Raw genomic sequence first — 26,909 nt, 5'->3', positions numbered from 1 at the left:
GTGGGGTACCAGGTGGGAGCTGGTCCACAAGAGGAGCCAGTTTAAAAAAAAGTTCTCCCCTCATGGACTGGCTCCCTGTCACCCCACGCTGCTGCCTCTGATACAGGGGTGGCAGCAGCCCCTGTTGCGGGGTGGTCTGAGCTCCTGGACTCAGTGTGACCCAGAACTGAGCCAGGCTGTTTGCCCACCTGCCTCCTAATAACACTTTAAATGCAGAGCCGCAATGGGAATAGGTCTTGGATCCACTGCAAGGCAGGACTGAGACAGGCTGTTGGCCAGCCTGCTAAAAAATTAACTGGTGAGGGGGAGAGGGAAAATGCATGTAGTCTATAGCATTAACCTATAAGTTTTTGCTTATCGGTTAATCAGTTAATCGACTACGGTATTACATCACTAGCCTTACTTGCTGTGTGGGAGACGTTGGTACTGCACCTGTGAGTAATGGGAGGAGAGTCAGTACTGTAAGTTATTTCAGGTCAGGGTGGGTGGGTTTTTTTTGTTTGTGGTTTTTTTTTCCCCCTTGTATCTCTGCTGGGGGGCCAGGTGAAGAGGCGCAGGAGTCAAGTTGATTTCAGGGTTCAGGTTAGAATCATGTGTTTGTTACCCAAGTAAAATGATTCTTGTTCAGCGACTCAAGCTAACAAGGGAATCCGTGGAGTTGTCCTCTGTCTCTTCACAACAACCATTGTCTTGAGCAGAGGGGAAAGTAAGCAGGTGCACCATGGTGCGCAGCTCTGTCATGAGCTGGCTGAGCTGCGGCAAAAGCTATTTACAGAGCTGGCAGGGACCCGGGTTGCAATAGGACAGTACCTGTAAGAAATTTTAAGTTACTTCCACCATTGGTCTTGAGGTGTAGGTCATGGTGCAAAATTCTGATTGTGATAATCGCTGCTCCTTGCTTGCAAATAGCCAAGACAATGTGAGGGCCTGATCTCCCTTATAGCTATTGTATCAGATGTTAATGAATATACCTTTCCAGTGTTCCTGAGAGGTCGATAAGACTTAAGAACTCCACTTCACAACTAAGGAAACTGTGGCACAGCGTCAGAGTAAGTGACTCGGTTGAGGTCATATAGTGAGACTGTAGCAAAGGAACTCAGGTCCTGAGTCTCTGTATGACACCCGAGCCACATGACCATTTACCTTCTCTCAGGAGTAGAATTATTGGGAGAGCACGAGACCCAGACTTTATAGACTTGGATTCAGTTCCCAATTCACACACACATTCTTGTTGTGACCATTGATACACCCCTTGCTCTGCCCTGTGCTCTGTTCTCCTTGTCTGCCTCATAGCAGCATTGTGAAGATAAAAACCGTAAGGACTGGAGTGTTCTGCAGTACAAGTACCTATAGAGTCTGTTTCTCTGGCTTCCCTTTTGATAGCTGAGTGGATGGGTTGTCAGCGCTGTTCCTCGCAGAACCGGTGGCTTGCTGTCTGTACCGTACCGCAGTTCTCAAACTCATCAGCTGGCAGTTGAGTGTCTCTGTAGTGATGGATCATGTTACCCCTCTCTATAGCCTCCTCCTCCAAGCATGTTCCAAATGGTAGGGTTGAAAAAAAAGGCAGTCCATGTCTGTCTGGGCGTTAGTTGTAAAGAGAACTAGCATCCCCCGAGGGGAGTGGGTGAGAATCAGTAAAGCTCTCATCATGTTTTGTGGCAGCATCTAACCTTCCCCCATTAGATAAAAGTTTACTTGTAATTTAATTTGATTATAATGTAACGCTTTTGGCTTCCAAAAAGTGTGTTTGTATGCTGAATTTGAAATGTATTGTGCTAAGAGTACGTGTGTGTGTTAGGAAGGGGGGTCGGTCTGCAGATTTTGTGTGTTGAGGGGATGTGTGCATGCATTTGCAGGGGGAGGAGGATGGGGTGCATATGCATTTGTGTCAGGGGGAGGTGCTGATTGTGGAGGTTTGGTGTATCAGGTTCACATACCAGTGTGGTGTAGTGTGTGAGGAAGGATGTCACTCGACTTTTGCTCTCTACTCTGCCCGCATGAATGTGATTTCTTCCATCTCTTTCATTCTTTTTTTTTTTTTTTTAACAAAAAAACCCTCTTCTGCTCTTCAGAAAATTCCCACACGCCTGTGCTCGAGGACTCGGTGACTCAGATGACACCGGAGGAACACTACAGACGGATGATGTCAGCTCTGAATGAACACGGAACCTTTGAGGAGCAGCAGCAGCAGCGCCTCTACCAGCTGGCCAACAGCATGGCAGTCCCCAGCCATGGTGGTACGGGCTTACGGGGCGGGGGGTGGATGAAGAGGCTGGATCTGTAATGTGTTTCACTAGCTCCGTGCAATCACTGGTACTTCATTTAGCAACGGTCATGGGCTGTAACAACACCTAGTGGCGAGGATGGAGTGGATCTGTGGTGAGCTTTGCTGCTGCTGTGAGGCTTAGAACAATTAGCTTGTGATTGCAGCTGATCTAGAGGCTTTTTGGAAGCTCAGGGTCTTCTCTCCTTTCGCTTTGTTTTGGGGACTGTTGACCCAAATATTCAGAATCCTCAGTGCAGGTGTGACTTGGTCATAAGGTTGGCAGGCTGAACGGAGACTTAGGGCTGGGACTGAACGGGGTGGGGGGGGCATGGTCGCTGATGTACAGCGGCAGTCCTGGGAGAGGATCCAGCGCTGGAGTAGCATGAAGTGTTGCAGGCTGTCGTTGAAATGCATTGGCAGTGCAGGGAAATTCCTACACCTGCCTTCAGTGGATCTGGCAGTAGCTGGGGTTTATGACCTGCAACCTGATGAGGGTTAAATTCACTGTGTTTTTAGCAATGAGAAAAGCGCCGCGCAGAAAAGGTGCAATGGAAGCTATTCTGCAAGAGAAGGCATGAGCCAGTAGGAAGTGGGTTTCTGGGGACAGACAGATTCATTTCTGCTGCAACTCCATTATTCTGAAGATAGGTTGGCTGGAACCAGATCTGCTGTGGGCAGAGTCGTGGGAGACCTAGTTGCCGAAAGGGAGCGCTCTCTCTTGTGCCCAGCATGCTCATGGTGTGAGTGTCCCTCCGAGCTTTGCCACTGATTTCCTGGCAGTCACGAGAAATCAGACACTGATTTCCTGGCAGTCACGAGAAATCAGACACTGATTTCCTGGCAGTCGTGGGACAACAGCAACAAAGCAGGACAGGTGAGCTATCGAAAGCAGTGTTGGGTGTTATGGGGAAGCCACGATTCTTCCTCCCCATGCTTGTTTAATTCTCCTCAGCTTCAGCTACACCAGTGTCTTTTTGCATGGAAGAAACAAACCCAGGTGACGTTGATGCTGCACCCATGGAGGAAGTGTGTTGTGTTGGTGTAGACTAGGGATGTGAATGGGTAACCCGTTAGCTGGTTACTCAGTAAGTGCCACCCTTAATGGGTGATACTTACTAGGTAACGGTTAACTGTTTCCTGGGAGTAGCCCCCTTGCCTGCGGCCCACCCATGGGCGAAGGGCTACTCCTGCCCTGCAGGGCTGCCAGCTCCCAGCCCACGCAGGCTGGGTGTCAGCAGCCACGCGTGGGGTCAGATGCAGCATCCAGGAGAAGGGTCTGCCACTTCCGGCACTGCGCGAGGCTGCCGACTCCCAGGGTGGGGCTGGAAGTAACCAGGCTGGAGCAGCCCCTGCCTGTGGCTGGGTTTGCATGAGTGCAGCCACATCTGGGCAAAATAAAAAATAACCCAGCCCTTAAAAGCAACCCCCAGTTCTGAACAGGTGTTTGTGTCTTGCTGCTTCTGCATCATTAGCCTGAGGATATTGCGGCTTCTCTAGGATGCGGGGGGGGAGGGGGTTGTGTTCTGGTCCTATGATTTGTGCTTTAATTAAACAATAAAAATAAAATACTTGGGGAGCTGGACCTAGAACCAATCACATGGTGCTAAAGAGATCATGAGCATCACCTGTAGGGGGCACTAGTTTGTTAGCAACGCAGCCAGTGGGAAATTGGGTCACCGTGAGAACCGAGGCGTGTTGTACACGTGTCGGTCTGTATGTGCACTTTCCCTTCTCTCGTGCACGTGTGACATGCTGCCACAGGACTGGCTGTGGCCAAAACAGAGCCATTCACTGTGCATGTGCCCTTTCCTGTTTCTGACGCAAAGGCAGGTGAGTGAGGGGGTGTCCTGGGTGAATCTCTGGGGAGAGGGTTGTTACTGAGCTGGCTTGGAGCAGGAGGGATTGTTAGAGAGTTTGACAACTGTCTGAGCATGGAAGGCGAAGGTGTCGCTGGGAAATAGAAATTACATGACACAAGATCCAACTCTTTTCCTCTGCACCTCTCTCTATGCAAAGACTTCAGCTGCCAAACTGTATCTGGCATGGATTAACCACAGAAAGAAAGGGGGGGGAAGGGTGGAGGGAGGGGGGAAGAGAAGCAGAGCAGCATCAGCAAAGCATCTGATGAAGACTTGAAGGAGAATCTCCAATCTGGAGTAAATCCCCAGGGCTGCTTGTTAGGTTAATAAAGAGGCTGCCTTCCCTTTCCACTCTCCGTGTGATTTGATTTGCTTCTCTGGGTGGCAGGAAGGTGATCCTGTTTAATGTAGAGTTAGGATTTGCTGAGCATCACAGGCACGGCATGGCACGCACCTTCTCGGGCACGCTATGCGTGTGAGCGCAGCACACCCACAACACGCACAGAGGCGCTGTGCAGAGACATACAACACATCTCCACAGAGGCACAATGCCAACAAGCACAGTGCACGCATAGTACACTTACATAGTACAGATACACACCCGCACGCCATGCACAGCGAGTGTGCACTGGCACCATACACAATAGCACATAGATTTGACAGGCACAAACACAGTATTCACAAGGATAATAGAGGCCCAATATACGCTTACACCCAGGCGCAACACGCAAAAATTGCACATACCGGCTACGTTTACACTGGCCACAATTTCCGGAAAAGGGATGCAAATCAGGTAAGTCAGGATAGGGAAATCCGCGGGGGATTTAAATACCCCCCACGGATTTAAATAAACATGTCCGCCGCTAGACTGGCGCGATCCTGCGGAATAAAGCCCTTCGAAGTAGGAAAAAGAGATCCTCCGGAAAAGGGCTTTATTCCGGAGGATCGCGCCAGTCTAGACGCTTTTTTTCCGGCTTTTCCCCAAGCCGGAAAAAAAGCGGCGGACATGTTTATTTAAATCCGTGGGGGATATTTAAATCCCCCGCGGAGTTCCCTATCCTGACTTACCTGATTTGCATCCCTTTTCCGGAAATTGTGGCCAGTGTAGACGTAGCCACCCAGTATTCACACAAGCACAATAGGCAACATATGCTACACAAAGGTGTCACATGCACAAGCACACACACTTGAGGGACACAAACCATGCACCGACATGTAGGTACAGCGGAAATAACCCATGTACAGCCACAACATGTCCACAGCACACACACAGGTGCAGCTCACAAACTCATGCCCGTCATATGCCTGTGCACTGGCACGATACATAAACTCATAGGCATCATGCACCTCCATGCATGTACCCAGGCTCATTACACAGACTCACAACCGGCCAACATGTAAGGCCAAGTCCCTTGGGCACAAATTGAGCATCGGACACACAGAACAACCCCCCCCCCCTTTCCCGGCACAGCACATTCCCCAGAGCAGCTGCCACAGTTTTTGCATCTCCAGAGCAGCTCGCTGCAGTAAAAAGCCTGACGTTTTTAAAAATACTGAAGGAGCTCTTTCCTCGGCATTTCTGGGGGCGGGGTCCAATTCTGAGGTTTTGGGGTAGGCGGGAGGAGAAGGGGAGGCTGCACAGACAGGCTTTCTTGTGCAACGTTGACAAGACAAAACTTCAGTGTGTTTTGGATCAGCTCCACACCACAGGCCTCTCGTTGGGCTATAAATTATTAGTGCCAGGACAAAGCGCAGTTTATCTGCAGGCTCACACAGAGGCACCAATAACGTTAATTATTTAGAAAATGTTAATAATTTAGAAATCTCCCTCTCTCTTTTTAATTGCTTTTCTCTCCCATTCCCCCTCCCACCCTGCACACGCTGCTCGCCCCCCCCCCCCCTCCTCCCCAGCAACATGCATCCTGTGTTCTGAACTCAGTCGGTCTCCGTGCCTGGAACCTCTATGCACCAGCGTCCCATGTCAATCACTCTCATTTACCAACTGTCAGCGTGCAGGGTTGTAAATAACGGATCCTCCGGAGTGGAGCAGGAGGGGCTAGACAATGGGGTGGGTGAAGGAGGGAGCAACGGGAGAAGACGGGAAGGTAGATGGGGGAGTTGTTGCGGTCATTCAGGATCAATGCAGCTTCTGGAATTGGCAGCATGCCAGACTGCTAAATTACAGGCACTGTGGCAATAAGGAGTGACCTGGGTTTTTCAGATAATTAATTTATAAACATTGGAGGCGCATGGTCCCTGGCTCGGCGAATTCTGCAGGCTTTTTATGTGAGCTGATGGGCTTGTTGTTTCACTCTCTCGTACATGCCTTTACAGTTTAAAAAATATAGATCATTTTAATGTTTGTTTCCTCTCTTCTTTTTTTAATGAGTTTGCATGTACATGAATGCCGCAAGCGGTACCCTAGGGACTGAAGTCCTGTTTATCCACAGCTCCGGCGGCAGCTATGAGAGGTTTTTTACCCCAACCTGCGCTTCCACCACAGGGTCTCAGCCCTGACTGGGAGGACTCCTTCCCCCCCGCAAAGGGTGAGAAAGAAGTTCAGTTAACATGGTCAGCGGACGTGTATTGGACACTTGTGTGGGTAACAAGAACATGCCTGGTGCCATGCAATGTTCCAGCTAATCTTTTCCATCCCTGTGTGGATTTTTTTTCCATCCACGTGCAGAATAATGCTTTTTCTATACGCACTGAGGTATACACAAATGTGCACCACCAGTGGAAACCAAAATTTAGCTGTGGACGCTCTGCTCATCAGTTGGGCAGTGTCTGAATCTCTCCTGGGTGGCCCCAGAAGCACACAGCTTACAAGAAACATTGGTGACATGCCATAGGATAGAGGGGTTATAACTCGTCATGCTGTAAGCCAAACACGAACTGCTCCCCTGGGGCCGGTTGTTCCATAACTGCCCACCGGGGGAGTTTCTTGCACTCTCTTCTGAAGTAGCTGTTAGTGTCCACTGCTGGAAGTGGGACATGGGGTGAGGCGAACCGATGCTTGGCTGATCCTCTAGCAATTCCTGTGTTCCTCATCATTAGTTTTTGTTAAAAGCAGTGGGTGGGGTGGTGGTAAGTTTCATTGTGATGTAGGAACTGAACCAAGACCCAGAATCCTCATGTTATGCAGGCTGCTTATGCATAACGTGGTAATTTAGAGTGAAAAGCCTCCCCTCCCCTCATCCACATCCTGAGTCAGGATGCTGCATTTCTGTGTGCTCCCCACTTCCACCTCTGGAAATGTAGAGGGAGGCTGGGTATTGGCTGCAGAGGCGGGGGGCGGGAAGGAGTGGTTACCAGGATATTCCCCAGGTATGAACCAGGTATGGGGGGACCTCTGGTACAGCACAGCCTGATGATACACATCTACTCCCTGGATTTTATGCTGGATCTAATACCCCAGGACCTCCATGTTAATATCAGATCCACTCACTATAGGCACTGCTGGTGTTGCTATTATTTGTATTATCACAGTGAGGTCATGGATCAGGACCTCGCTGTTGAAGGCACTGCACAATCTGTTGCTTAATCTTTGTGAATGCCTCATGCTGCCCTGAGGAGGCAACTCTGCCAAATGATCTTGAGGGGGAAGGAGAGAAAAAGAGGGAAGCCAAATGAGGAAGCTGAAAAGTGTTCAGAGATGGGAGCTGGGGAACTTTTGACTGGAGGGCACATGGCACAGCTGCAACTTTTTGAAAGCTTTTAGGACATGTCCTTGCTGCATCCATTTTCCAGCCCCCTTGCATGGGTGTTAGGTATTTAAATAGCTGTGGTGTGTCTGAAAAAGGTTTCCAGCCTGTGAGGGAGGGGGTTGTGTGTGTGTATAGCTAGATGTGTGCTGTGTGTACATGCACAGGCACATGAACAGAGTATGTTTTCATATTTAAATCTGGAAAAATAAATCTGATTCATATATGATAACTGTCTCGTCTTCTGGCTAATGTACAAGACTGAGAATAAAGACACATGAGGATCTGTTCCTGCTGTGGTTCCCACATGCCGGGTGACCATTGGCAAGCCTGTGCCTCAATTTTACCATCAGTAAAATGGAGATAGTGTAACCGTAAGCACCTCTGTAGTATTCTTCAGCCCTGGATCTCACAGCACTTTGCAAAGGCCGGTAAGAATTATCCCTGTTTTTACAAATGGGGAAACTGAGGCACAGAGCGTCAAAGTGACTTTTCACCTAGCAGTCCAAGCGCAGTGTTATAATTATGACCGATTGGGGAAGGCAAACGGGGTAATGTGGGCAAAGCACTTGGAGAACCTCTGTGGAAGGTGCTACAGAAGTACAAAGTACGATGATGAGTTTAAGATCTACTTCAGCATACACTCTTTTCCTTTACTCAAGTACATTCATCTCTGTCGTGGCTTCCTCTGACACAGAGCAGTAGATAGTGGGTGTGAGGAGGGGGTTTCCTGTTGGTGTGTTTTCCAGTGTGTCATGCAGCCAGTAGCAGAGGTTTCTTTGCTGCGCGGGTGCAACTGTGAAGGGTGCCCCAGAATTGTGTGTAGGCAGCCGATGAGAGGCAAGCCCAGTGTGGGGGAAGGAGTACAGCTTGCAGGCGGGGAATCTCCTGATGGTTAACTCTGTGGTGGGATAGCGCTCCCGAAAGAACCTCTTGCAGGGCAGGAGGCTGTCTCATTTGTCACTAATTCACTTAGCATTCTCACTGGTTGTCCTGGGCTGCTCTGGTCCCTCTGGTGGATAAATGCGTCAAGTAGAATAATTAGTAAAATGTTGGCACTTGCACAGCAATGCCCAGTTTGGAACGCTGGACAAACATCAGCTAATTAGTGTGCAGTAATGGTCCTGCTGTGGGGAAATTATATCCCCATTTTATAGGTGGGGAAAACTGAGTCACAACGGTTACGTGCTTGTCTATATCATCAGTGGAACCAAAGCAATGGTAAGTCACACCCTCTAGTGATTTTGTTGCAAGTCAGTATGTGGATGCTTATTTGAGAATCACAGTGCCCTAAGGCTCTGGCTCAGATCCCATATAGCATTTGCTATATTCCTGTGAAACAGAGCGTTCAGATTCTGAAGTAACAGTGAACACATGCTGCCTTGCACTGAAGTAACTTGAGGTGTGAACTACAACTCCCTTAGCTATTCTGGTTTCCTTTCCTGTGTGGACAAGCCTTCAGTGACTTGGCCTAAAGCAGGAGACTGCTCTCTGGCTTAAAAGTGAGGCATAGTGAGCTAAGCTTGAGGGTGGCAGCTCAGCGGGGATGGGGGTCTTGCAGTGACCCCCATTCTGTCCTACATGAGGCAGTCTCCTCCCTACAACCGCTGTTCCCTCTATTTTTTTTCCATCCGTGTATGGAATACATTTTATGTGCACCAAGGCATGGGCGGACGTGCACCACCGCTAGAAACACATTCTGCCAGCTGCAGGCACTGCTAATCAGTTGGGCGGCATTTGAATCTTCTGGATAGCAGCTCAAGTGCTCAGCTTACGGGGAACACTGCCTACAACATCCCCCACCCCCCTTACAAATGAGTGAGAATTCCCAGCTGCAAAAAGTGATTGAAGGGGGAGGGGCTGTGACTGCTTTCCCCCAAGGAAAGTTACATGAGGCTCTTTCGGTAACCCCTTCCCACTAACTAGCCCCTGGGGCACCGCCCTGTGCTGTCCAGAAAGGCTGCTCAGGCGGCTAGCACTACCCTCCCTGCTGTAACGATTGACTTATTTACTGTCTGACTCACTCCCCACCTCCCTTGAAATCTTTCCATGGAATTCCCCGCATGTGTGCCCCAAGGCTGAGCTGCGGGAGCCCTCCCAGCAGGGAGTGCGGCCTACGCACCAGCCCGAGCAAGGCAGATGTTTCTCATAGTCTGTTTGCAAGTGCCAAACCGCCGCCTCCCTTCACTCCCCCTCCCGCTCTGGGCATTGGTGAGGCTCCAGGTAGGTGAGGGGGAGAAGAAGTGTTGTGCGAGACTTAACAGGACAGCAGGGATATGCAGGCAGCATAGGCTGGGATATGAATTCTAACCAGTCAGCGCTGCTGCTGGGGAGAAAGCAGACCCGTGACTTACTGTTACCTCCAGGGTTCTGTTGTTTATATAGATGCAGCTGGGAGTTGGGGCATGATCTTCTGGGCTTGAGGCTGGGGTGGAGGTGTAACCGCAGTAACCCTGCCCTGTGTCCTCTGACAGGCTAGGAAACTGGCCTCTCCTACTGGCTGTCCTATGTGTGAGTGATCCCTTTTTATGTGGCAGGGGGAACTGGTTATATCCCAGCAGTAGCTTGTAGCCAAGATGCTCAGGCATGCTACCCCCTGCTCTGGATGGCCCTAAACCTTTGTCTGCTGGGACTGGGGAGGGCTGAATCACTCAGATTGCCTTGTGTTCATTCCTTCCAAAACATTGGGCTCTGGCCACTGCTGGAAGACCAGGTTCTGGGCTAAAAGGACCACTGCTCTGACCCGTGATGGCTATACTTTTGGGGGGAAGCGGGCTCAGCTGTAGTTCTGATCATTAGCTCACCTGTTTGGATGCTCTGGGTCCCTAACCTTTGCCATAGGAAGATTTCCCTCCTCCCAGTTCAGCAACTCTTGCAGTCAGTTCCCTCCACCCCCCAGCCCTGGATCCTTTGGGCTAATTCTCCCAGGACTGCAACAGTCTGTGTGCTGGGCTGTGAAGTGTGTCTGATCTCAGCAGGGGACCTGCAGGCATGTGCTTCCAGAATGGGGGAAGGGAGCCAATTCTTGACATGCTGCAGAGGGGTCCTGCCCACAGGTGCCAACTGCAGCTTTAAATAGCCATAGGATGCCCCCATGGGCAGCTAAGGTAGCCATGGGGGGGGGGGTGTCAAATCCAGCAGGGGAGCTTGGCTATAGAGCTGAACTCTGGCCTTACCCCCTCCCCACTGGTGGATTAAATTGATGCACCTAGTGCTGTTCATAAACACTGGACCCTGCGGCGCTACGTCTCGACTGGCATGATTTTCCGGAAATGCTTTTAACTGAAAAGTTTTCCGTTAAAAGCATTTTCGGAAAAGCGCGCCTAGATTGGCCACGGACGCTTTTCCGCAAAAGCACTTTTTGTGGAAAAGCGTCCGTGGCCAATCTAGACACGCTTTCCCGCAAAAAAGCCCAGATCGCCATTTTCGCGATCGGGGCTTTTTTGCGGAAAACAAATCTCTGCTGTCTACACTGGCCCTTTTGCGCAAAAGTTTTTCGGAAAAAGACTTTTGCCCGAACGGGAGCAGCATAGTATTTCCGCAAAAGCCCTGACAATCTTACATGAGAGCGTCAGTGCTTTTGCGGAAATTCAAGCGGCCAGTGTAGACAGCTGGCAAGTTTTTCGGGAAAAGCAGCTGCTTTTCCGGAAAAAGTGGCCAGTCTAGACCCAGCCTGCCTGTATTTACAAGGGGAGGCGCGAGCTGCCCCGTGGCCCCCACTCCCTTAACTGAGGGTTGTCTGTGACCAGCACCAGCTCGGATTCCTGTCCCTCAGCCTTAAATTGAAGGAAAGAGGCAGCTGCCCGGATCTTTGCCCTCCGCCTCCCATTCGGGCTGCCCCACCCCAGCACGCTGGGTCTGCCAGGGTGGCCCCCAGGATCCCTGGCCCAGCTGGGGAAGGCAGGAACTGCCAGGGCAGGGCAGTTTGGCCCGCTGGGTGGTCACAAGGGCCGCAGGGAGCGGAAAGGGGCAGGCGGCAGCCCGCGGCTAGATCTGACCCCCCCCCCCCCCCCCCGTGTGGTTTCCCTGCCGGGCCAGCGAGCGAGGAAACTTTCCCCGCGCGGGGAGGGAGGCTCAGTCAATACCCCCCCCCCCAGTGACACCATTTCCTCCCGCTGCCAGGCGGCCGCGGGCGGTGGAGCCAGCGCGCTCCGTGCGAGGGAAGCCGGGCACAGGCGCGCTATTCATCCGGCGCAGCCCAGGCTCCCCGGCGGCTGCGGTGCCTCGCTCGCTCCTTCCTTCGCCCCGCGGCTCCGGCCGCACCTGCTCGCCTGCAGCCCCCGGGGCCGGCCTGGGTCCCGCCGGCGGGGGGGGAGCGGCGCGCGGCGGGGGAGGGAGGCAGAGCCGCGCTGGCGATGCGCTGAGCCGGGTAGGCGGCCGGGGCTGCACGCGGCGGGGAGGGGGGGGCGTGGGGGCGGCCCGGGCTCATGCAGGCTTCTCCCCCTCCGCAGATCTCCTCCGAGCGCGGCAAGAGGCGGCGGCGGCAGCGCGCAACCCCGCGGCCATGGAAGCGCATCTCCCGTCGGCCAGCAACTCCTCCAGCCAGCGCCGGAAACAGGGGCTCCCCCAGCACCGCGACACGCACTTCCCCGAGAGGTAGGGGCTGCCCGCGCCTCACCTGCGGGGGGAGGGGGGATGGGGGGCAGGGGGGAGGGGCCTACGGGACAGCCCCGCCCCCTCCCTTTGCTCCTCCCTGGGGCGGGGCTTGCAAGCTCTGGAAGGGGGGGTGGGAAGGTGGCTGGCCCTTGTGGCCATGGGGGGTTGTCTTGCGGAGGCCCCCTGGGTTTCTGTTTTTAAGTCAGTGTGATGGTTCCTGGAAATGTGCCGGCGTTTGTTGCAATCATTGAAAAGGGGGGGGGGGGGGGAGTTGGTGCAGGAACTGAACTTTTCTGGGTGAAATAAAATGACGGGGTGTGACCCTCACACGCGCCTGAGTCGCTGTGTGTGTGTGTCAGTCTCTAAGGTGCCAGAGGGCTGCTTGGTTTTAAAGTTACAAGCTGACACAGCTCTATGGCTTCTAGGCCTTTTGTGGCAAGAGAGGTGACAGCTGAGTTACCTGTGCCATCTGGGTCACTGAGCTGCCATCTCTAAGGAGGGAGCCAGGTCTGGGGAATTTTGGTGGCTCCTTTTTTTTTTTTTTTTTTAAAGGACTTGGACACTGATGCACACATTCTCTCATGCATACATGTGTGCAGCTTCCACTGTGTTGCCATGCTTTAACAGACTTGGGTTTATGCTTAAGTTAATTTATTATTAACATAAACACATCTAGCTTGTGTAATGTGTTGAATTTTTGAACATAATCAGTGTAGTCGTGTACTTGAAATTCTGTACATGTAAGTTCCAGGGAAGACTGCTAACATTTATTATTATTATTATTTATTTATTTGATTAGCTTTTGTAAAACTGGATTTTTTGTCAAAAATCAGTAAAATCATAAAGAGACTTGTACATTGATTAGGCATATGTGTATCAGATTGGATGTGCATGATGTATGTCATCTACTCTGTGCGGAGTGCGGTTATGTTGATGATGGTTGTGTCTCTGGGAAGTATATGTGTAGCAGAGGGAGGGAGATATGCGACTATATTACTTTGTGTTTGTGAGATTCATGTGTGTAAGGGTGCCAGTGCATGTGCAGGTCTGTGAGCTTGCATGTTAGTGTTTGCACATTTCTGGGCATGGATGCGCTTGCTTGTTACATCCGTGTGCGGGTTAATGTGCTCTCATTTGGCTTGTGTGCATGTATGTGTGTGGGAATGGGGCTGACATGCATGTGTACACGTGTGCATTTCAGATCCTGGTTTGTGAGTCTCAGGCTGTCAGTAACATTCCGTCTTGGAATCCGGGAGTTGGAAACCGGGAGTTGACGGTGTCATGTAACCTGTCTTTTTGGCACATAACATGCTGAGCTGCTTAAATTAGAATTGTGTAGCTGCCCCAGATAATGACAAAAGGGAATGGACGCCCTGGGACAGAAACTGAGAGGGATTTTTTTGGGGGGAAGGACAAGACTTGGAGGTGAGTCTTCTCCTTTGCTTAGCCCACGCTGCTAGAAACCTGGTTTACTTCCCTCCCAAGTATTCCCAGATCATTTATCTCACTCCATGTTATAAGATGTTCCCTCCGCAGAGAGAAATTAAATTTAAACCCTCCTTGTTTCTTGCAAGTATAGTGGAGGAATGAAGAGGCAGGAGATGGACTGGCTGCTACAGGGGCTGACCCCCTCTTGGGGGCCTGGAAAAGGCTGTGGAGGATTTCACTCTAGGCTTTGTTAATGGTCTTGATCTCTGGTTGGGGGTGAGTGGAAAGGAAACTGAAATAATATTCAGCTGCATACGAGGAGTTCTTTCAGCTCATAGCCTTGGGGGTTCCTCTGCCCGGTTGCTGTCTGCCTACGGGGGTTGGACAGTCCTGATAAATCTTTATCCTACTGGCTGCGCTTTGACTAACCCATCCAGTAAAATCCAATACAGTCAATGCGTGCTGTAGACAGACCTGTCAGGAATGCAGAGACAGCCAGTTGTATCCAGTTGGGAGGAAAACTTCTCTGACAGCATGTGGCCTGGAGGGCTGTCAGGCTAGCTGGAGAACTGGCTGGAAAAGCACTTATGGAAGTGATCCTTAGGTTCTTAGGTGAAAGGCTCAAGAAGTAGAGAATATGACTACATGGAGTAAGAATTTCTGGGCCCACCTGCACATTGGAAGGGAAAGCTAAAAATGCCTGTTAACGGATACCAGGATTTACCTGGGACTGCCAGGCAAGTGGAGAGACTTTAATGAAGCATGAGCCAGAGAGAGTTACACCGGGTGGGAAGACAGTGTAATCTAGTGGGCAGAGCAGGGGACTGCAAGTCAGGTCTCCTGTGTGCTTTTTCCCAGTCCTGGAAGGAGAGGAATTAGTAGATAGAACAGGGGACTGGGAGTCAAGAGTCCTTTGTGTGCTTTATAACCCAGCTATGGAAGGGAGTGTGGACTAATGGTTAAAGAAGAGACTTCTGGGTTCTGTGCCTGGCCTTGAAACTGATTTTTCTGTGACATTGGCCAAATCTCTAACCCTGTTCGTGCCTTGGTTTTTCTGTCTGTAAGATGACATCAATGCTCATTTGTAAAACAGGATATGTATAGTTACTGTGTGGGAAGGTCTTGAAAGTCCTTATGTGAAAGGCACAAGTCGTAGAGAATCTGAATACATGGAGTTAGAATTTCTGAGCCCACCTGCAACCCACTAGTTATCAGCATAATGGTGCTTTAGATACTGTGACTACCACTTGTCTTAACTGATGGGTGCAAAGGTGAGGGGCTATATTCGATCTGTATGCCCGGAGGTCTCGTTCACTTCAGCAGAATAGCATGGAGGAGTAAGTCAGGGCAGTGGGGGGCCAACAGAATTCCTGGAGTTCTGGGCAAGGTGAGGGAGGGGGGCTAGCTCCACACACCCAGAAGGGGTGGGACTGGGGGGTCCTACTCAGACTGTGCTCCCCCCTCTTCCCCTGCCAGGCCTTAGCACCACCCTAGAGCATGCTGCCTGGGACTCTGGTTGCGATTTAAAGGGCTGGGGGCTCTGTCTGCCACAGTAGCAACAGCTACGTCCAGGAACTACAGGACCTTTTGAATTGCTGGGCCCTGGTGCAGTTTCCTCCTTTGTCCCTATGTTGGCCGGCCTGCCCCCCAGTGTTTGGTAGGGTAATTACCCTAAGAGCTGGTGGACATTTTGTGTGAAAAGTTGACCCTGTGGGCCCAGCTGGACCTGGACACATTTTCTATGTCGCTTTCCTACAACCGAGCCACCAGCTGAATTGCATGCAGCCCTCTGGCCCTGTGCAGAGGGCGTGGGAAGGCGGCATCTGTGTGCGCTCTCCCTGCTTGGCAAAACTCTCAGGTGTGATAACCCTTTGTCAGCTGAACTAAGGGATGGTTGCAGGGACCTGCTGGGAGGCAGGCCGCTTCAGCTGTGCCCTGTGATCAGGGCTTGCCAGGTCTGTGTGACATTGGATCCCAGGATCGTTATTTGTCCCTAGACATCCTAAACCCGTTGAGTATTATTTGGGGTCATCCTGCGTCTCGCTGTCCCCACTCATAAGGGATGTGTTTAGCATGGTGGAGAGCATTAGGCCAGCCTGGAGAGACAAACTACAGAGACAAAGCACTCGGAGGGTTAATCTCTCCTCCTCACACCCTTGCGCTGTTGATCTTGGCCTCCCATTTTGTATTTGACTGCTGTGGTCTCTGTCAACAAGATACATCAAAGTAGCCTTTGTGCTCCTTTCCCGGGAAGGAGCTGGTTTATGGAAGGGTGTAGAAAGTCCAAGCCGCTTGGCTCAGGTAGGCAGTGGAGGAGGAGGAGATGGAAAGAGCCGGCTCACACAGAGAAGACTGCAGGTGGATTGATGGTGTCTCTTTTCCTGGGCACAGAGGTAATAATGCATGATGTGAGGGGATGCGAGCTGCTTGGCATGGTGTTAAAATCCCATTTCAGCTTCCTGTTGGGAGCTTTGTGGGGATCAGGTCAGATCACAAATGTAGTGGCTTGGCTGGCAAGAATAATTAGCCACTCAAGAAGTCATCTATTAGTAATGGCCAGGGAGAAACCCACAGCAGCAGCCCAGGTTTATATATCGAAGCGGTGCCACATTTTTTGCAGAGGAGGAATATGGCGACCGTTGCATCCAGATGGGACAGCTAGGTGGTTTTTTTTTCTTGTCATGGTCTAGGGATGGAAGAAGGTTGCAGAAGGACGGCTGTGTGCTGAGTCGTGCTCAGAAAGATGGGCAGGGCTTGGGTTTTGTCCACCGGATTCAGAGTCCCTGGTCAGCAAGAAGGCACTGGGGTCAGAGCCCAGGCTGGGGAGCCAGGTATCTTGCTGTGAGGCTAAGGACCAGGCTCCTAAAGCGCATGTGCAAAAGGCATCCGTTTCCAAAGGCACAACCCCGACAGCTGCCCGGAGCCCAGGAGCATAGCCTGCGAGGGGAGGGGAGCCGCACAAGTACCTAGATTAGCAGATCTCAAACGGTGGGTTGGGAATCCAGAGTGGGTCACGGCTAGGGATGTAAAATCCCGTTTATTTAGTTAATTGGTTAAGCATTAAGTTTAACTGGTTAACTGATTAAATGGGGATGGACTGGGGGGAAGGGTGCTTCTTCTGACCCTACTCTGGGCTGCTGGCTGCCAGCCCATGCAGACTGGGGGATGCCCCTGGAGAACGGTCCTAGTCAGGACCCCATTGTAATGGGGCTACCAGAGCTGTTATTAGACTTGCTGGGGTCTGGAGCTGAAGCCCTGCCTAGCCCAAACCCCACACCCAGGCCTGAAGCTGAAACCTGAATCCCGCTGCCCAGGGCAGATGTCTGCAGGCATCCTCTCGTGAGTGCCAGGGTTCAAGTTATAGGCCCTTCTCCTGGGATTCAGCTTTGGCTTCCCAACTCGGGCAGCAGGGCATGGGCATGCTCAGGCATGTGCACTGTTAGAAGGTCTCTCTGTAAGCGAGTTGCTTCCCCTCTGATCTGCCTAAAACTGGTTTACCTTCCAAGGAGGTTTATAGGCAGAAAAAGGGTCAAGCTGAAGAAGTTGGACTCTTGATCTAGACTTTTCCAAGCTCCAGGGTGTTCGGGTTCAGGGCTTTGGTTTAGCTCGTTCTACAGATTTGTAGCCCTTAATTATGAAACTAGGTTCAAACCCAGAATTAAAAGGATGTTGGGATGTGAATAGGTAACCGGTTACCCAGCAAGCTTCACCCTTAACGGGAAATGCTTACTGGGTTATGGTTATCTGGGAGAAGCCCATGGCTCGCTGTGCTCAGAGGGCTGCTCCAGCCCCATAGGGCTACTTGTTCCCAGTCCTTGTGGGGCCAGAAGGAGCAGCTGGGGGCAGCCTTGCACAGCCGGCATCCTCCCCCAACGGCTGCCACTTCCAGTTCAGCGAAGCTGCCGACTCTCAATCCACAAGGGCTGGGAGCCCGCAGCCCAGCATGGGGTTAGAAGAAGCCAGCTGGAGCAGCCCCCTGCCCACCCCAGTTTAATCAGTTAACCAGTCAAACCTAACATTTAACTGGTTAACTAATTAAATGGGATTTTACATTCCTTAAACAATGCCCAGATCTCGGAGGTTTGTTTGTAAAGAAGGGTTCTCTAATTGGGAAGATTGGTTATTTGAATGTTACTGAAGGGTTTAGAAAAGTTTAGATCTAAATTCCAAACTCTCTAGCTTGACCCTGCTTCTGCATCTCCTCCTTCCACTTGCATGATGCTAGGCCCCATGTGACATGGGAAGGAAACCCCCCTCTCTGGAGATGAGGTTTTGGCTCTCTTCTGAGTTTCTTGGGGGCTTGATTGTTTTTGTTGGACAGACATTTAGCCTCCTAGTTTCCTATGCAGGGTGCTCCCCCTCTGGCTTATCTTGTGGCACCTACTGCTCGCTACTATCTACATCCTCATCTGAACAGTAGCTTCTTCATCAGAGCAGGCTTTGCGTGTGTGTGTGTGTGTGTAATAAATGACCCGTTGGGTTCCAAGCAGAGTCCGCCAAACCTCAAATTTGAACCAGTCTTCAGAGGTGAAAGGCTAGAGCTTTCATCTGCTCCTCCATCTGTCTTCTCTGCCTTAGTGCTCTTTTCCATTCACCCCACATCCTCCCTTCTGGGGTAGGCTCAGGAATTTGGCCCAGCTACGTGATCTGGGAGGTAGAATGGAAAGGGGCAGTTAGTATTCTCCTCCCTTCTGTACAAATGTTTATACCCTGCGATAGGTGGATCTAATCCAGAGTAGAGGTGGGAGCCCCCCTCTTCACAGGGGCCAGGTAAGGGGCAAAGTTTTGTGGCATGGATTGGATTCTTCTGGACATTGTGCTGGTATAATTAAAACCATTGAAGTATTGCCCCTGGGACAAGGGACTGTGTCCAGTAGCTGTTAACATTGTACGGCAGGGATGGGGAGCCTGGGGCCGCTGACCCACAGAAAAATCAGTCGGGGGCCGCACAAAAGTGAGAAGTGCAAAAAACCCCAAAACAAGACTCTCACTGAAGCGGCCCCTAACAGTAAAGAAGACAGTGCTTGGGGGGCCACATCCAGCTACTGAGCCTTAGGTTCTCCATCCCTGCTGTACGGAATCAGAGACTTGGGGTCGTACTTCATTCTGGGGTTCCATTTATCATTTCCCAGGGACCACATAAAACATGGGGGGGGAGGGAGGAGAGGGGTTGAGTTAACAAAGAATTGTGACAACCGCTGTGCGCTGGGAAATCATCATGTGTTTGGCTCCCTGATGGTTCAAAAGGGGGAAGGCTGAAAATTAGTGCAACTGCCAATAGCTTCTTGAATCCCATCAGTGGTCCCGCTGGCTTTTGCTTAGCAGGTCGCTGTCAAACGCTGGGGAGACACTCAAGTCCTTCCTCAGGCAAAAGTGTTCTCAAAGACACTGGACGTTTTGCCTTAAAAACTCCAGTGCTAATGTTACTGCTGCTTTTAATTCTAGGCAAGGCCTTGGCTCCCGCATTCCTCCCTTCTCTTGCTCTTGAAGGGCTTCCTTTACTCATCTGTGCATGCAGGCCCTCTGTCTGTCGGGCTTTTTTCACTCTGGTTCTTTTCTTTGCACCCCTACCCCCATCTAGTCCCTCCCAAGTCACTTCCCGAGTGAACGCCATTCATTGCTTTCTGGCCTGGACTACATTTGAGGCGTCCCCACACACACATTCAAACCAGTTTTCGAGCTTTCTGGGGCTGTAGTCCAGGCCAGGATCCAGGATTGACTGAACTGATTTTAAAACTGGTTAGAATGTTTCCCGGCCCCTCTTTGTCTAAAGGTATTTTTGTCATCCCGTCTTGTGGTATGTGTCGTCTGCCTGGTGCATGTCTCCTTGTACCTAGAAACCCCACACATATTCTTCAAAAAATCCTTTTGGTTTATTTAGTTCCCCTCCTAGGTGCAGCAGGAATCTGTGGCCGGGTATTAAAACTGCCTGCTGCAAACCAGCCAAAAGCTGTGTGCCAATTGCCCATTACCTCAGGTTTAAACTGTCTCTTCCTATCAAAAGCAAAGCAGAATAAAGTGGTGTTCCTGTGCATTTGCTCCCCTCCCTCTTTAAATTTATTTCCATGCCTTGCCGGTTTCAATCTGCGTTTCCTGACCCTCTCCGTTCACCAGTCTCAGCTCTTGCAAGCCTGCAGCTCTGGATTTGGGAGGACGAGATGGGGTTAATATGAAATGCTTGGTTTTAACAGTATAATGTGTAACCCCATAATGACTTTAAATATTGATTATTTGAAGGCCATTAGCGCTTATTGTTAAAGAAAAGTCAATACTTTTTAAGCCTTGTGAACCATTTGTCTCCTGTTAAAGGACATATCAAATTTAGCAGCATGCAGTGCAAATCCCCTAATACCCACACAAGCCTCCAGCTGGCATGTATGCATTTAAAAAAAAAAGGGAGAAAGATGCATGCAGAAGTGTTCTCTGCAAAACAAGGATGGGGCTTAACAAGTGTAATTGGGTTCGGGCTCTCAGGGGACAGGGCTGGTACTCTGCTTTCTTAGTCCTTGCTCCAATGGGAGTTTTACCTGGGTAAAGGCTGAGCAGGGGGTCTCAGGATTTGGCCCAACTTTTTTGTTTTTAAATTGCATGTTTCGAATGGAGCACTGTGTGAAGGAGGCCTTGGCTATTGGTTGGGCTATGGACTCTCGCACCCCGAGTGACTGGTTTAATATAATTCACTATGATCCGGCCTGTTTAGAAATAGCTGATGAATCTCTGTCTAGGACTAGTGTGCAGGTTTCCATAACTTGAGCCCTGCGTGGATACAAAATTTGTATTCACATCTGTATCTGCAAAAATGAGCCACAGATATCTGCCTCAACCTCTGCAGATGCAGATACCCAGCTATATAAAGTAAATATCCATGTATTTGCAGGGCTCTATCCATAACCCCAAATCTGCCCATACAGTTGGGTGTTAATTTCCCTGCTTGCCACCGCTCTTAGCTAGTGATCTTTCATCCTTGCCAGTGGCCCTCCGGGGCAGGGTTGGAGCATAGGGCTTATGGGAGCTTGCGGTGCCATGCTGCCTGTTCGTGAGTACAGAGAGGGTTAAGTTAGGACTAAAGCAGGATTCCTGTTCATAGCGGTACAGGTTGAAACTCTCTAATCCGCCTCTCTAATCTGACAGTGTCCGTGGTCCGGCATGATTTGAGTTTGCCACATGTCCACTTAGCATGAGTGTGGTCAAGTTTCCTGTGGTCCCATAAAGTTTGTTTACAGCCCCTAGTCCTGGCTCTTAGTATTCTGTGCTGTTATTTAGCTCTAATATACCCCTAAATGTCTTCTAAGAGCCTAGTTAGCAGTAGAAGGGTTAGTAATCTTGCTAGACAATATTGACCTCCCTTGGTCCAGCAAATTCACTGATTGTGCGGCCTGCACCCAGGGCTGATGTGTGTCCCCATCTCCTGGCCAGATGCCCCCTCCTGTGTTTATAAAAGGCAGGGAGGCCGCGCAATAGTTAAAAGCTACTTGATTTCCTAAATTGCTTCTTATAAAACGAACAGCACGTCTGCCAGGCTCGTCTCCCCATGATTACGGCTAATTACGATCGAACCGACACCTCCTAGCCCCTGTCATGCCGCTTTAATTGTCCGTTATTCATCTGCAGGCTGTCCGGGGTGGCAAAGCACTTGGCAGCCCAGCGACCGAGGCCTCAGCTAATTGTGAGGCCTCAGGGATTAGGGCCGGTGATTACACACTTCATGGTGTAATTACATAAGCATCGCTTGGCTGCTGCCCCAGCGCTGAGCCGAAGGTCACGCGCTGCGTTACCTGAGATTAATTGGAGCTGCCACTGAAGCGCGAGGCGCTGGCGGAGCGGTTATACGATTAGCATTAACATTTCAACAGCGACGGATCGATCTGTGGCTCTCCTCCAGACACAGCGAGCTGTGCAATTAGTTTAGAGGAGAGCCGCGGGGGGGTGGGGGGGAGCGACAGACAGAAAAGGGGAGGTGGGGGAAGGGCAAGAGAGACTCAGACAAAAAGAGCTAGAGGAGAAAAGGAAGAGACAGACAGGGAGGCAAAGACAGATGGGAACGGGTGGGGGCAGGGCAGTCTGATTCGGGGAAATATTTCATTCCATCCACTGTTTTGGAGCTGCGTGCGTGTCGTGGCGTTGGTGTTGATGAATGGAGAGCGAGCGAGCCCTTTCAGGGAGATCTAGGGCGAGGTGGAGGAGACGTCCCCCCTTCCCCTGCTCTTGGAACAGGTTCGGAAATCTGGCATTGCACAAAAAATGATCAGCAGCTCCATCTGTGTGAACCAGAGTGATCGTTCATCCACAGCAGTACGGGCGCAGGGTGGGGGGCCGGAAGACCCCCCGCTCAAAACACACACACACACTTTGTATGTTGTGCTGTCACACACACACGCTTCGCCTGCCCCCCATCCTCCCCGAAGCAGTTTTTGCGGGAAGATGCTGTAAAATGAAAATAAACAGCCCAGCGCCTGACTCGCCTCTCGATGCCCCGGTGAAGGTAATAATGTTCTAAGTGGCCATCAAAGGGAATTAAGAGACGTGCAGCCGGAAACCAGAGACTTGCTTGCAGGCAGATTTGACTAATGGAAAAGACCTTGGCTCCTGTTTGCTTCCTGCGTCTTCCTTTTTACCCTTTTCTCCAAGCGGGTTTTACCTGGCCTGCTCTCTGGTTGTGTCTCCCTCCCCTTTGCCCTGCCTTCCATTTCGGGTACCATTAGCTCAGTCAAGGCTAATGTCAGTGAGCTGGATTGTCACCCTGCATTATGGTCAGGCCTGGGACCCCACCACGGCACTGCCATGTAGCCAGCAGTGCCCCCCGGCCTTCCAACCCCCTCTCCTTCTCTGCCAATCCTCTTCAAGACCTGCCTGCAGTGAGCCCAAAGCGCCTGGCCCCGACCTACAGCGCGACTCCAGCCCCCACAGCTATACAATGCCTTGTCGCCTGTCACAGCGTCACATGTGCTGCGGTGAAAGACAAGTGCTTCAGTGAGGCTGTCATGTGCACCCCTTGCCCAGCTAACTCCCAGCCTGCACCCCCAAGGAGCCAATGCTCTCAGCGTGGGAGGGTGGGAAGCCAGTGGCGTTGGTTTCATTCCCCTGCGTTTTATCCCCTCCGGTGTCGTCTTCAAGTTTTGCAAACAAAAGAGTGAAATTCAGCCGAACACCTGCCGCGTGGATAGCCTTCTGGGTCTCCATTCGCCCTGGGGTTCAGTTCTGGGAACAAGATGGCAGTGGGGGTACGGGTAACGTAGGAGCTGATGCTGGGAGCCGTCGTGTCCACTTCCTCCCCACTTTTGACACCCGAATCCTGGGAGCGGCTGTGACCTCTTGACCGAACTTCCCTCCACGTTAGGGCCAATGAGACTATGTCTGCAGCTGGCAAAGGCGCTTGGCACCGTGTGGGCAGAAGGCTCATGTCCAGTGTACCCGCTAATCTTTTCCAGCCACGTGCGGATTTTTTCCATCTACGTGTGGAATAATTTTACGTGCACCGAGGCATGTGCAAATGTGCACCACCAGTAGAAACACAAACCTAGCTGGGGGCGCTCCACTAATAAACCAGGTGGCATTGGAACTATTCATGTCCTGTCTGAGACTGGGGCAGCTGTTGCTGGTGTCTCCTCAGCAGGAAAGGAATGGGGATGTTAACAAGTGTGTATTTGTATAAATGTGTAAACACACGGGGGCAGGTGGGACCCAGTGTTCGCGCCTGCCCTCGACATGCTGCTGCCTCTGTGGAAGGCAGCGGAGGAGGGGAAGAGGTGGCTCCATGGAAGCCAGCACATGTGGAGAGCTGGCTTAAAAGCTGGTTCTCTGCACCTGCTGCTGCTGTGCTGCTTCCGCCTGCCCTCCCCTCCTCCTCCTGCTGCTACCTCTGATACAGAGGCAGCAACACAGAAAAGGGGCAGGGAGGAGAGTCAGCTCATAGGGACCCAGTATGCACAGGGAGCTAGCTTGAAAACTGGCTCCCCGCATGTACCGGCTCCCACCTTCCCCCTCGCCCCCCTGCTGCCTCTGGGAGGCAGTGGGTGGGGGGCAGGAAGCTCTGTGGTAGGGGGCTTAAAAGTTGGCTCCCCACTGGCACCTGCTCCTGCCTTCCCCCGACTCTGCTACAGACCGGGGGGGGGGGGGGGGTGCATGTAACCTTTAGGGTTAACCAATGAGCCACGGCTTATCAGTTACACGTTCGCATCCTTAGAAAGGAATGGGCAGCTCCTGGCCTGTCCCTCAGCCACTCTGCTTTGTTTCAGTTCATGAAATGTGTTTTCCGGCGCTCTGTGGCCATTGCAAAGCAGGAATCTCTGTGGAGCCGGAACAGCAGGCCATCTGGGGTGGCAGGGAAACCTGCCGTCCCTGGGAATATCAGAAGCTTTGGGAGGAGCCAGGCAGGGGGAATAGCAGAGCCAACTGACTGTAAAAGGGCAGCATGTTCACACCCATGTGCTGGTGTGAGCACCCGGGGCCAGCCAGCAGGAGTCTTGCAGAGAGCGCCTTTGTCTCAGGGCAAGCACGATTTCTGAGCCATCTGGAGAGCGTTTCCCCTTGGTCACTCGCAGCAAGTGTGGGCCTGCTGCTCGGCTACATCTTTCTCCAGGGGGATGTGTGTCTGATCTCTCTGCCCTTAACTCGGGCACAGCTCCTGCTGGTTCTGGGGAGTTTTGTGGTGGTTGGAACTGAGCAGGGACCGTGGGCCACAGCCTGTTCTGCAGTGCAATGTCCTGGAGGGTTTTACAGACCAGACGGACGCAGCTTCTGGGTCATACAAACAGGGGAGTGGGTGCAGAGGCGTGGGTGAGAGAGAGAGACAGACAGACAGACTGTAGAGAAGAGACTGAGAAGGGCGACTGTGCATGAGACCACAAGTGCATTTAGGGGGTTTCAGGCAGCTGAGCAATGAGGATTCGGGTTCTTGTGGTATCAGTCTGCCGGCAGACGAGCCTGTATCCATCTTATTCCGAAAGAGGCTGAGCTAGAGTCCGACCTTTCATGGCAGGTGTGTTTATAAAGGTGTGCGCCAGCTGTGCGTAGCGCTACACCAGAGAATGTGCAGTCCAGCATGCGGGGGCACCTGCTGAGACATCGGTCTCCTTGCTCAGCTCCCGCGGCCATCAGCATGGTGCACTTCTTCATCTCTACATCGAAATCTCTTCCATTTTCCGCAGGGATATGTCCCACCCGCCGCCTCTGCTGTCACCCCAGAGCGCCCCCCACATCACGCTAGGGCCTCACTTGAGACCTCCCTTCCTGGGGGTGCCTTCAGCTTTGTGCCAGACACCAGGTGAGTGCCCGGGTGACAGGCTACACACAGGTGGGAAGAGAGGGCCGCGTGGTAGCTCATTGCTGCTGCCCTGCCCGTGGCTCGGAATGTGCCTCCTGTGGCCATTCTGCTCCCCTGGGCCAGGTAGAGGGGAGCAGGCAGTGCCGTTTTCCTGGCCCCGTTGGTGTGCCTCGCCCCACAGCAGTGCTGTCAGAGAGCAGACGGGCAGCCTCACGGGGGAACGGCCTGGCTCTTGCAGCCTGGTGCGGAGAAGGGCGGATATGTGTGTCTATTGCACTGTTCAGCCTGACGGAGGCGGAGCGGCAGGAATGGAGTCAGCCCCGGGGGTGCATTACAGGAACCCCCTTTGGCATTGCTCGGGGCTGGTGAGGCGCAGGAAATCACACCTGTGCTGCGTGCTGGGATTGCAGCCAGCCCTGTGCCCCCAGCATGGGGAGGGATCTTTTGGCGGGAGCGGTGCCAGGGCCGTTCGCTGCACTGCTGGCCCCCGTTGCTGGCTTTGCAGAGCGAGCGGGCTGCCGTGTATCACCCTGCACATGTCCTGCATCTCCCTGCCCACAGGTTACGGGTTTCTCCAGCCGGCACAAGCAGAGATGTTTGCACGGCAGCAGGAGATGCTGCGGAAACAGAACCTTGCCAGGTATGGAGTTGGCCCCCAAAGGAGCCCTTTTCCTTGGGGCTAGATTTCCTTCCCCTTCTTGCCTTTTTCCTGGCTCCTGCTGCAACCTGGGTGCTATCGGGGAAGCCCTCCCTCTACGGGGTCAGTGCAGTGAAGGCAGCAACAGGGCAAACTTGCCCCATGCAGAGTGCGCCTCGTTTAGCCCGCATGCCCATGCAGTCCCTGACTGCTCTGCTGGATTTTCTGATTGGAGTCCCTGGGACATGGCCTGAGACCACCAGACTTATTACTAAGGCCCTACCAAATTCATGGTCTTTTGGTCAATTTCAGAGGCTTTTTAAAATGGGAAATGTCATTATTTCAGCTATTGAAATGGCTGGCATGGTAGGATGCGGACGCCTTCATTTCTGCACTGCTGCCTTTGGAGCTGGGCCCTTAGTTAGCAGGCACCACGCTGGCCACCCAGCTCTGAAAGCAGCAGCACAGAAGTAACGGAGACATGGGTATGGTGTTACCACCCTGACTTCTGCCCTGCTGCTGGTAGGGTGCTGCCTTCAGCGCTGGGCACCCGGCCAACATTAAAATCACCGCTCTCCAGATGCCCGGCTCTGAAGGCAGTGTAGAAATAAAGGTAACAATACTGTGACCCTCCTACAATAACGTGATCCTGCTGCAACTTCCTTTCGGGTCAGGACTCCCAGTCTGAGAAACGCTGGTCTCCTGCATGAAATCTGTGTAGTACGGTACAGGGTAAAAGCGCACAAAAGGCCAGATTTAATGGGAGGACACCAAATTTCACAGTCCGTGATGCGTTTTGCATGGCTGCGAGTTTGGTAGGGCCGTTAGTCTTCCGACAAGAAGGAGGTGAGAGTTTTCAGTTCTGCCTGCTGGCTTTGAACCCATGATGCAGGGGTGAAAGGCTCGGAAGCCCATCACCAGCATCCCTTAATCAGCCAGCCTAGCTGCTAGGAGCACGCTAATGAGCCCAGATTGCACAGGGGAGGACGGGGTGGGTGAACTGTAAAGCAGAGGTGGGGAATCTTTTTTGTGTTGGGAGCTGCTGACCCATAGAAAAGTCAGTCGGGGGCCACACACAAGTAAGAAGAAAAACAAAACCAAGCTCTCACTGACATGGCCTCCGCCTGAGAAGGAGAAAGACTCTCCCCACGTTCCT

The 26,909-nt window shown here is 52.0% G+C and overlaps 1 protein-coding gene across 13 annotated transcripts in view; it reads left to right on the top strand.

The window, feature by feature from the left end:
* The window catches only part of SAMD11 (sterile alpha motif domain containing 11), a 397,470-nt gene that overhangs the window by 347,175 nt on the left and 23,386 nt on the right, over nt 1–26,909 (top strand). For 12 of the 13 annotated variants that reach the window (XM_075906866.2, XM_075906862.2, XM_075906863.2 and 9 more), the window contains 5 exons: nt 2,073–2,237; nt 6,576–6,671; nt 12,281–12,425; nt 25,001–25,116; nt 25,678–25,756. In XM_075906866.2, the coding sequence (XP_075762981.2) occupies nt 2,073–2,237; nt 6,576–6,671; nt 12,281–12,425; nt 25,001–25,116; nt 25,678–25,756 (601 nt within the window). The remainder of the gene's footprint in view (nt 1–2,072; nt 2,238–6,575; nt 6,672–12,280; nt 12,426–25,000; nt 25,117–25,677; nt 25,757–26,909) is intronic. The other variant, XM_075906864.2, reaches the window with a different exon arrangement.

Source organism: Pelodiscus sinensis, chromosome 24, assembly GCF_052426305.1.
Source record: "Pelodiscus sinensis isolate ZL-2025 chromosome 24, ASM5242630v1, whole genome shotgun sequence".
Classification (NCBI taxonomy): Eukaryota; Metazoa; Chordata; order Testudines; family Trionychidae; genus Pelodiscus; species Pelodiscus sinensis.
The sequence above is the reverse complement of the archived record's forward strand: the minus strand, read 5'-3'. Positions and strand labels throughout refer to the sequence as shown.